The sequence below is a fragment of the Hemitrygon akajei genome, chromosome 10 (genome assembly GCF_048418815.1).
Source record: "Hemitrygon akajei chromosome 10, sHemAka1.3, whole genome shotgun sequence".
Lineage (NCBI taxonomy): Eukaryota > Metazoa > Chordata > Chondrichthyes > Myliobatiformes > Dasyatidae > Hemitrygon > Hemitrygon akajei.
Window position 1 is genome coordinate 139,271,630 of NC_133133.1, and position 11,454 is coordinate 139,283,083.

General features: G+C 40.8%; 1 protein-coding gene across 1 annotated transcript; it reads left to right on the top strand.

Moving 5' to 3' along the window:
- Positions 1-295: 295 nt before the first annotated feature.
- LOC140734115 (hyaluronidase-5-like) lies at positions 296-11,019 on the top strand. Its single transcript, XM_073057696.1, has 4 exons — positions 296-727; positions 6,246-7,217; positions 8,889-8,978; positions 10,118-11,019. The coding sequence occupies exons 2-4, from the start codon at positions 6,261-6,263 to the stop codon at positions 10,628-10,630; spliced, it is 1,560 nt and encodes a 519-aa protein (XP_072913797.1). The 5' UTR covers positions 296-727; positions 6,246-6,260; the 3' UTR covers positions 10,631-11,019.
- The last annotated feature ends 435 nt before the right edge of the window (positions 11,020-11,454 follow it).

Sequence of the window (11,454 nt, forward strand, 5' to 3'; positions counted from 1 at the left end):
AAATGCTTCTATTGTGAATTAGTTTTGAACATATTGTATTCTTTAATACTGCCCTTATCTTGAGAAGAGTAGAAATTAAATACCCTCATTCATAATCTTTTGGCTTGTTAATAGACCACTTTTTATTGCGGGGAAACAAAGGGCCCTTTCCCGAATGGAGGGGAAACAGTCAGGCTCTATAATCACCTGTTTTTTTCCTTCAGGACTCTTTCCCACTCTCACCTCGTCACCCTCTTCCGTATCGTTGTGTGTAAGATGTAACAAGGCTTGTTTAGTGCTATCGATTCGTCTCCTGCCGGCCAGAACTACATGAAGGCACAGGACAAGGAATCCTTTCCAAGTTAAGATCGGTCATTTGAAGTTTTTAAAAAACACAGATTTTTAGATTCATTTGGGAGATGTTTCCTAACTTGGAATGATTTTACGGCTACGGGGAGAAGCGCCATTAAAGGGTCACAATTTGATACTTTAAAAAATCTTCAGGATAGTTCCGGTTTACTGAGGCTTGTAAAGTACGTCGAATTACGTTTGCAGCGCACACCTTTCTGTAACTTTACAACAGCGTTTCTACGGCTGTGCCACAACGGCAATCACTGTTTACCAGTTAACTTCAGGTGATCAATTAAACCTCGCCAAGTGAGCAGAGTGAATTCAAAGCACGAGATCGTAAAAGAAAACAGGAAGCACGCTAAGAGATTTCCATCCAAGTGTCTGTTGCCGACTGAAGGTAAGTGCCAAATTTGCAAACAAATTGAAAGGCGCGGCATTTGTCTCAGAAATAAAAGCTTTTAAAAGTTTATAACAATTCTGATGGAAGGAAGATTCCTTTTCTGACCTAAATCCAGCAATGAAGCGTCATTTAACGTGAGCTTCAATTTTGTGTAGGTGAGATTCTGAAAGACCTCCCTGAACTAAATGATTAATTTCCAAACATGTTTGTAGAGATTATCATTCATGGTCCTTACTTGATTTTGTTGTCGGATGGTTTTGACCTATTGTGCCTTCGCCTCTGGTGGGCTGATATTCGAACTGCTTCACATTATATGTCAACATTTCGGATGGTGGAATTGATGGTTTTGTGCAGATGATACAAAGATAGGTGGAAGAGCAGGTAGTGCTGAGGAAGCAGGGAGTGCAGAAGATCTTAGACAGATTAGGAGAATGGGTAAATAAGTGGCAGGTGGAATATAGTGCTGGGAAGTGTATGGTCAAAGGAATACTGGCACAGACGATTCTCTAAATGGGGAGAAAATCCAAAGATCAGAGGTGCAAAGGGATTTGGGAGTCCTTATGCATGATTCCCTAACGGTTATCTTGCAGGATCAGTTGTTGGTAATGTAAGTACAATGTTAGCATTCGTTTCGAGAGGACTAGAATACAAGAGCAAGGATGTAATGCCGAGGCTTTCTAGGACACTGGTCAGACTGCGCCTGGAGTATTGTGAGCAGTGTTACGCCTATTATCTAAGAAAAGATGTGCTGCCATTGAAAAGGATCCAGAGGAGGTTTACGAGAATAATTCTGGGAAGAAAGGGTTAACGTTCGGGGTGCGTTGATGGCTCGGGGTCTGTACTCGCTGGAGTTTAGAAGAATGAGGGTGGATCTCATTGAAACCTTTCGAATATTGAAGGCCCTGGATACAGTAGAGTTGGAGAGGATTTTTGTCTGTAGTGGTAGAGAGGCATAACCTCAGAATAGAGGGGTGTCCATCTAGAACGGAGATAAGAAATTTCTTTGGCTAGGGGTTGGTGAATCTGGAATTCATTGCTGTGGTTGGCTGTGGAGGCAAGTCACTGGGCGCATTTAATGCAGCAGTTGATAGGTTCTTGATTGGTCAGGGCGTCAAAGGTTATGGGAAGAAGGCAGGAGAATGGACTTGAAAAGGGTAAATGAATCATCCATGATGGAATAGCAGAGCAGACTCGAAGGGCCAGATGGCCTAATTTTGCTCCTATGTGTTTATGGTCTTGTGATCCCACTTCTTTTGCCAAGGCAACGACAGTAGCTGGTGTACCCCCGATGCGAACAACAGCTCAGCACGGAGGAGGGATGAGGTGTGGGTTCCCATGTGTGCAAGGTTTTCGAACCGCAGCTTAAATCGCTCGTATCAGTTTCACTGGCCAAGCATTTATATTTCCTGACGGTTCCAATATGTTAAAAATGATACAACCATGTCAGTAACCTGTAAGTATTAAAACTGGCATCGATTAAAATCCAGTAAGTAGCCTGAATGAATTTAACATATTCAGTGAGGGAATTTCAATAGTGTTTGGTGGTTGCAGTTTTAAATCACGCTGGTTTGAGAACCGCTGCAAATGTTTTGTTTCGGGCTTCTACTAAGTTCACAAGTATGGGAGATCCGACAAAACGCAGAGAAGAGCGTATTTTAAATATTATGTTTGCATATATCGTATATACAGTCATAGAAAAGTACAGCACGGAAACAGGCCCTTCGGCCCATCTAGTCCGTGCCGAACAATTTAAGTTGCCTACTCCCATCGACCTATACCGGGACTATAGGGCTCCATACCATAGCTTTGATATTGAAATTGAACTCCAATGCACCACTTGCACTGTCAGCTTGTTCCATACTCTCACAACTCTGAGTGAAGAAGTTTCCCCTCATGTTTCCCTAAACTTTAACCTTTCACCATTAACCCATGATCTCTAGCTGTAGTCCCACTCAACCTCAGTGGAAAAAGCTTGCTGGTATTTACCCTATCTATACCCATCTTAATTTTGTATACCTCTGTCAAATCTCCCCTAAGTCTTCCATGTTCCAAGGAATAAAGCCCTAACCTTTTCAATCTTTCCATATTACTTGCATCTTCCAGACCTGTCAACATCCTTGTAAATTTTATCTGTACTCTTTCAATGTATTTACATCTTTCCTGTAAGTAGGTGACTAAAACTGCACACAATGCTCCAGATTAGGCCTCACCAATGTCTTAACAATTTCAACATAACATCCCATCTCCTGGACTCAATACTTTGATTTATGAAGGCCAATGTGCCAAAAGCTTTCTTTACGATCCTATCCACCTGTGAAATGGCTTTCAATGGATTATGGACCTGTGTTCCTAGATCCCTTTGTTCTACTGCACTCTTTAGGGTATCACTGTGTAATATATACCCTGGCTGGTCCTGCCAAAGTGCAACACCTTGCACTTCTCTGCATTAAATTCCGTCAGCCCATTGTTTTCCATTTGGTCCAGAACCTGCTGCATGCCACGATAGTCTTCCTTGCTGTTGACTACACCCCCAAACTTGGTGTTGTAATGTATGGATCTATTTCTGTTAAAGCAATGATCCTCCCTTTAGCACTGCGTTTTCTTCTGTTGTCTGCACCTGCATTGTTTTTCTCTCTCACACACTCTCTCATACTAGTTAAAGCCACCTCCCGCGTGCATGCTTTTATTTAATCGATAATGTTGTTTTGCACAGACACGACAGATGTCATCCACAGATTTGCCACATTATCATCCAGATCATTGATATAGATGACAAACAACACCAGACCTAGTACCGATTCCTACAGGACTCCATTCAGAGAGGCAATCATCTACTGCCACTCTCTGGCTTTCCCCACAAAGCCGATGTTTAATCCAGTTTGCTATCTTCAATGCTGAGTGAATGAAACTTCTTGACCAACCTCCCCTGTGGGACCTTGTCAAATGCCTTACTAGAGCCCATGTTGACAATACCCACTGCCTTGCCTTCATCCACTTTCCTGGTCCTCGAAAAACTCTCTAAGATTGGTTAGACACCATCTACCATGCATGAAGCCATGCTGACTTTCCTTGATGCCTATCTAAACACATGTATATCCAGTCCTACTACTAATGTCAGACTTACCAGCCATTATTTCCTGGTTTATTTTATAGCCCTTCTTAAATAGCAGATCAGCATTCGCTATCCTCCAATCTTCTGGTACCTCACTTGTCACAAAGAATGTTTTAAATATCTTTGTCAGGACCCCAGCAATTTCTGCACTTGCCTCTCACAGGGTCTCAGGGAATACATGGTCAGGCACTGGGGATACATCCACCTTAACTTGCTTCTAAACAGCAAACTCTCCCTCCTCTGTAATCTGTATAGTCCATGGAGTTGATGCCATTTTGCCTCACTTCTATAGACTCTGTCTATTTCTTGAGTAAATACAGATGCAAAAAATGCATTTAAGATCTTTCCCATCTCTTTTCACTCAACGCATGGTTACCATTCTGAACTTCCAGAGGATCAATTTTGTCCATGCGATCATTTTGCTCTTAATGTATCTGTAGAATCCCTTGGGATTCTCCTTCACCTTGTCTGCTAGAGCAATCTCGTGCCTTCTTTTAGTCCTCCTGATTTCTTTCTTAAGTGTTCTCTTGCATTTCTTATACTCCACAAGCATCTCATTTGTTCCTACCTGCCTGTACCTGCTATGCACCTGTTTTTTACTTTAACCATGGCCTCAATATCTTTTGAAAACCAAGTTTCCCTACAGCTGTTACATTTACCTTTTATTCTGACAGGTATATACAAGCTTTGTTCTCTCAATTATTTCACTTCGAAGACCTTTCACTCACCAAGTACACCTTTGCCAAAAAAACAGCCTGTCCTAATCCACACTTGCCAGATCCTTTGTGATACTATCAAACATTGGCCTTTCTCCAATTTAGAATTTTAACCCGAGGACCAGACCTACCTTTTTGCATATTTACTTGGAAACTAATGGCATTGAGATTGCTAGATGCGAAGTGTTCACCTACACAAACTTCTGGCACCTGCCCTGTCTCATTGCCTAATAGCAGTTCAATTATCACTCACTCTCTTGTTGGGACTTCCATGCACTGATTAAGTAAACTTTTCTGAACACATTTGACAAACTTTATCCTATCTAGTAATTTTACAGTATTGGAGTCTGTTCAAAATGTGGAAAGTTAAAATCACCTACTATAACAACCTTGTGTTTCTTGCAACAGTGTGTAATCTCTACAAATCTGTTTCTCTAAATCCCTCGGACTGTTAGGTGGTCTGAATACACTGTAGCCCCATTAACGTCATCATACCTTTCTTATATTCAGTGCCACTCATAATGCCTCACTAGACAAGTTCTCCAGTCTGTCCTGACTGACCACTGCCATGACATTTTCCTTGACCAGTAATGCCACCCCTCCTCTTTCAATCCCTCCTACTGTGTTGTGTCTGAAACAACAGAACCCTGGAATACTGAGCTGTCAGTCCTGCCCCTTCTTCAACTATGTCTCACTAATAGCTACAATATCATAATTCTGGGTGTTGATCCATGTTCTGAGCTTATCTGCCTTTGCTACAATACTTCTTGCTCAGGACTTAAGTTGCACCATACTCAACTTTTTGATTGCTGACTTTGAAGTCTTAACAACATCTGTCTCCACAATATCTCCACTAGATGCTAATAAATGAATTTGGAGGAGGGGATGCCATTCGGCCCATCTAACCTGTCCTTTCTTTCAATAGACCTGATTATAATCTCAATTCTGTATTTTGGTACTCCTGAAATATTTCCACTCCCAGTTGTTTTTAAAGACTCTACCTCCCCGTAAACATTTGCTTCCATTAATCAGAAGCTCCAAAGATACAGGACTTCTTAACAGAGGAAAAAATTACTTCAGTCTTAAATGAGCAACCTCTTAGCTTTTTAGTTCAAGCTTTTTCAGTAAGAATAAGTTTCCTGGCAATATTCACTCTGTACAGACTCCACAGAACCTTCCAGCTCTTTGTCTTCTGTTTGTGGCAGCCTCTTTGAAGTTAGTTAGCCAGTTAGTCTATTCAAAACAGTCCTGAAGTATAGAATTTAACTCATTATGCCATACAGTGATGGTCTCTTTAACTGGCTTCATCATTTTCAATAGTGGTCAGTACACTGGTATTAAGATACTCACATCTTACCTTTTAAAAAGTAGATTGAAATTGCAAAGGTAAGATAAATCAATCAGCTGATGCATGGACTTGCAAGAAGGTATGGTGAATCTAGAATGAAAATAGATCATTCTGGAAATGCTCAGCAGGTCAGGCAGCATCTGTGGGGAGAGAAGTAGTTAATGGTTCAAGTCATCACAAATCTAGTGTTCCATCAAAGGCTATCTATTTTATTTTATATGTCCTCCCCTTAGAATAACAGGATTTCAATGTGCTTTTAGAGTTGATATCTAAGGAAGATCAGTTTGCTGCTAGAATTACTTAGCGATGAAAATCTTTTTTTTGTTTTCTTTGATACAGTACCTTGGTGCAATAATGAGGTGCCATAACTTTAAATACAGCCACAACAATCGTCTCTCTATAGCAATTATACAATTTACTCTACTGGCTTCCAGCTGCCTCAGCCAACCATTACCTCAAACTGTGCATCCCTTGAACAAGAGCTCCCCCTTCACTGCATTGTGGAATGCACCCACTGAACTATGTGACAGTAGATTTGGTATAACAATAGATTTGAGCCTGTTTGAAGTTGTTGGCAGCCCCTTAGAATCCGCTAAAGGACAACCAATCTCAATATTCTACCACAACAGACTTGGTTATTATCCATATTACGATGAGTTGACTAACGAAGCATTTAATGGTGGCTTACCTCAGCTGATGTCTTTACACCGTCACCTATTAAAGACAAAGGAAGATTTTCAGCATTATATTCCTTCAGATGCGAATCCTGGACTAGCAGTGATAAACTGGGAAAACTGGAGACCACAGTGGATAAGAAATTGGGACCAGAAAGATATTTACAGAATAAAATCTATCGAGCTGGTTATGGAACGAAATCATTTAATGAACATGAAAGATGCAACTGAGATTGCCAAGAATGAATTTGAAGAACATGCAAGAAAATTAATGTTAGCAACTTTAAAGTTGGGTAAATCATTAAGACCAAATCACCTATGGGGATATTATTTGTACCCAGAGTGTTATAATTACAACTACAAGGATTCATTTGTTAACTACACAGGGAGATGCCCTGATATTGAAATAGCAAGAAATAATGAACTTCTCTGGCTTTGGAATGAAAGCACAGCACTTTTTCCATCCATCTATCTGCAGACAACTCTACGAGATTCAGTGGCTGCTGCTAAGTTTGTACGTCACCGTATCAAGGAAGCAAAGCGTGTGGCAGAACTTTCTGCCCAGGACTACTCTCCTCCTGTGTATGTTTACACCCGGCCTGTGTTCACTGATTCTCCCATGGAATATCTATCTGAGGTAAGATGAAACAGGCTTTTGAGAAGAGACAAATCTTTAGTTACCTACCAAAGTAAATCCAAGGTTCCCAATTTGAAAGCATTAACTACTAAAATACATTATGTACTGGGTGAACAGACATTGGGATGATAAAAATATAGTCCTTCAGTCCTAAGTGAGTGATTCCTTTCCTCTTGCTGCCCACTGTCCAATAATGGAAAAAGACCGCTCACAACTTGATGTCACATGTGACCCTGGTTGAGTTTAAACTTTGCATCCATTGTATGGCTATCATATGGGCTGGTCATAGAATCATAGAAAAGTACAGCACAGGAATGGGCCCTTTGGCCCATCTTGTCTGTGCTGAACGTGTGTGGCATGTCAGTAAGAAAGTGGCTGATGTAGTCAGTACATACAGGTTAAACATCAATGTTGGTGATGCACCCATACCAATAACAAATTAACTTCCTTTCCTTCCTGGTTATCTCCTCCTCCATAACAGTCCAGCCTGTCTCAGATCACCACCTGCTGAAACATTCTGCCACACCCGTGTTACCTGTGGAAGAAGTTATTCCACTGCAATTTGTTCGATTCTCTGTAAATGAGATCATCTGGTATTTTCTGTGCTATCCCGCCCACAGCATTTCAGTCATCCCTCATCGCCTACACTAGCTCCTGATTTTAAAATTGCCTTCCTTGTTTTCACCTTTCAAAGATGATTCACATGCTTTTATAAAATCCTTCTAACCTAGAACCTTTCAAAAGAGCCACCTGTTCTTATTCATCCCCAGAATTAGTCACTGGTGTTGGTACCTTCAGCTGCTGAATCCCTAAACTCTGGAATACTACGGAATCCTAACCTCTACCTTTCCTTCCTCTTGAACACCTCTTGGAAATCCATTTGACCAAATGTTTGGTCATCTGTCTGCATGTTTTCTTTGTGAAACCCCTGTTTTCTTGGGCTGCGTAAATCTGGGGAATACACGCTCCGTCCTGCCAAATCCGTGAGATCGGGATGTCTCTCCCACCCAAACCCTGGTTTGTGTGAGGGATATGTGATTTGCTACCCCGTCACAAGTTGTTGCCAGCAAATAACAGACAGCACACAGCATACGATAAAAGGAAGTATGAATATTAACTAAAAAGTAAGTAAAGAAAGGGAAGAAACAGAAGGGGCCCATTATAATTAAACAGTCAAATGTGCACAGTAATCCTCAGTAAACTCCCGCACCTTGCTCCATCTTCCATCCTTCTGGATAGGGCAAGGTGTGGGAGTCTACTGAGGAGCCTACAAACCCTAGAGCCGGTTCTCTCCAGCGTTTTCGCTCTTCATTCCCCACTGAACAAAGACCAAAGGTCACACCACTATCAGGTGCACAAAAAAACCCCACTGCCCTGATTGGACAGCTCACATTCCAAAGCACCCGTTATCTCTAACCATAACCCACACACTGCTTCCACAGAAAGACCATTACCTGAAATACCCTACAATGTTAGCAGTGGAACCTTTACCAGGGTGTTACATTTGTTAATGTACCTTGTAAATTGCCTTGAGTTGCTTTGTAAATGGAAGAATTTGCCCTGAGTTACAAAATGCAGAAAGATTAAAACAAAGAAATGTTCTGGGTGATGTATATGGAATTATTTTTTGATAGAATTTAAAGCATAACTTTTTGAACTTTCTCTTTACAGATTGATCTTCTCCACACTATTGGGGAAAGTGCTGCTCTGGGAACAGCTGGGTTTGTAGTATGGGGCAGTTTGAATATGACAGAAACAAGGGTAAATATATTTGAAGTCTGATATTTTTGAGATGACAGTGCGTTATTTGTACTGCAGTTATTTGAGATTAGGCCTCTTCCCAATTTCGGCAGTGGGTTAATGTGGTAATATGGTTACACAGGACTTGTATCATTTTTAAATCACCAAGCTGACCTCTGCTAGACCAGCAGAAGGTATATTGCATTTGGCTTAAATGCTCCAAAGCAAGAACCAAGTGCTAAACCAAGGCCAATATGTTGTAAGAGCTGGGTATCCTACGCGGTGTTCAATTGTTCAGGAGCTACAGGTTTCATATAGAACAGAATCAGCCTCTTGCCCACAAAGGTCTTGCCCCTTTCAACCCATTCTTCCCTTGTGAAGGGAAAAGAAGAAATGCAAGTGGGATCCTGATGGAAAGGACCAGACCAGATATTCAGTTGCGATGGCATAGACCTTGACCATGGAGTAACAAGGCCTTGAGGGTTGGCTTGGCTTCAACAGGTGTTAAAAGAATCACTGCCAGTTTCTGATAAGGGACTGGATTGTGAAAGGGTAGTGGACAGGTGATTAGGCTGAGGTTTGGTAGTGGGTAGCCTAAACTTGTAGCAAAGCTGAGTAGAGATCTTGACGGAGACCTGCTTGTAGGTAGCTCCATGTTCCAGACTCCATTGCCTTGAACTAGGCCAAACAGATGTCTGCTAAGTCCCACTGTAAAATGTCTTGTGTTCATTACAATATGCTGTTTCTATATGAGTGCTCTGTATCATTCATACCTTCAGTACAAGTTCCCAGAAGTAAGGTGATTTGAATATTATTGTGGAAAAAATGACGTCATGCATTTTAGCACATGAGGAAACTTAACCAATATAACAACAAAATTAATAGCTAACTTAAATAACACACACAAAATGCTGGAGGAACTCAGCAGGCCAGGCAGCATCTATGGAAAAAAAAGTTTAGCTGACGTTTCAGGCCGAGACACTTTGCCAGGCCTCAAATAGATAGTTTGTTCAGTCTGATTAAATTATTGTATAACAAGGAGACAACTTTTCTCTGAATAATGATGAATAAATAGATGCTTCTGCTTATTTTGTTACCCATATGCGAATAGACTGTCATGATTAAACATGGAAGAAATCTTTTGTAATTGTATCTTACAGCTGGTGTGTTTGACCGTTGATAACTACGTTAAAGAAGTCCTGAATCCTTACATTGTTAATGTGACATCTGCAGCCAAGCTCTGCAGTAAAATACTGTGCCACAACAAAGGGCGGTGTGTGCGGAAGGCCTGGGACTCTGCTCATTACCTGCATTTGAACCCGGCGAGCTTCAGAATAAGGAGAACCAACAAAGGATACATAGTTATCGGACAAGCTTCTTTTGAAGATATAATCTTCTTCACTGAAAATTTTATTTGCCAGTGCTATGCAGGGCAGAATTGTGAATCTGTTGGTGACGTAGAGAACTATATCACTGAACTGGACACCTGTGTTAATCCAGAATATTGCATCAATCTGAATACCTACATAAAAATGCCCACCAAGTCACAAATTACAAATCTAATGTCGACTATGTCTTCCCCAAATTCTGTTTTTTCTATCAATGGCAATGTTGGCTCACTAGTTTGTACAGCTATTATTGTATCCTATGTAGTGCATCAAATGCTATTTTGAAGAAAATACCTGTACTCTATCACTCTCTAAAACATCTTTCATTTGTTTAGTAACTGCAGCACGACAGGGATTTTACTTGAAGCGTTGCCTGTTGCATTTCAGTTAACGTACTACTGTGAATGTTTCAGTGCTTGGATTGAACAGTATACTGAATCCTCCAATGATTGATCAGCCACTTATTTAAATATTTGAGTGCTTGACTCTATCTCTGAATGCTTGATTTTGTATAAACTCTGTTACTGATGTTTGTTTGTTTCTGTCAGGTAGAGTTTGCTCGTGTTCACGTGGTATACAGAAGTAATTATGGACGAATCAAAAATAATATGGCCTGTCTCTGTCAAAAACTGTCAATTAATGTTTGAATTATAGGCCACAGAATTTTATTTCTACAACAATTAAAATAAAATTTAACCATTTGAGTATATGTTGTAACATGATACAATTCCATTTCAGCATTCTAACGAGAATCCATGAGATTCTAATCTCTTATAGCACTGGTGAAAATGGACATGAAGACAGGTTTCCATACATTAGTAAGTGACCTTTGAAAAGAGAGGACAGAGCACATTGTCTGCTGTGCTAGTCTCTGTTCATCATAAGGTAAATATCACAGAAAGTTACAGCATGAAACAGGCCCTTTGGCCCATCAACTCTGCACCTGCCACCCATTTGCACAAATCCTTCAATTCCACTTTATGTTTTCCCAATCTTCTCGTGACCATCCACTTCCCCTCCCCCCCACCCCACCCTAGATTCCATTTAATACCTACACACGGGGTGTTTTATTCTACCAACCCACATCTTTAGGGGAGCAAATGGAGCAC

Excerpts from the sequence above, each read along its gene's own strand:
- LOC140734115 (XM_073057696.1), top strand. The coding sequence starts at position 6,261 with ATGAGGTGCCATAACTTTAAATACAGCCACAACAATCGTCTCTCTATA. Across the intron at positions 7,218-8,888 it reads CCATGGAATATCTATCTGAG|ATTGATCTTCTCCACACTAT; the intron begins GTAAGATGAAAC and ends TTCTCTTTACAG. Across the intron at positions 8,979-10,117 it reads TGAATATGACAGAAACAAGG|CTGGTGTGTTTGACCGTTGA; the intron begins GTAAATATATTT and ends TGTATCTTACAG.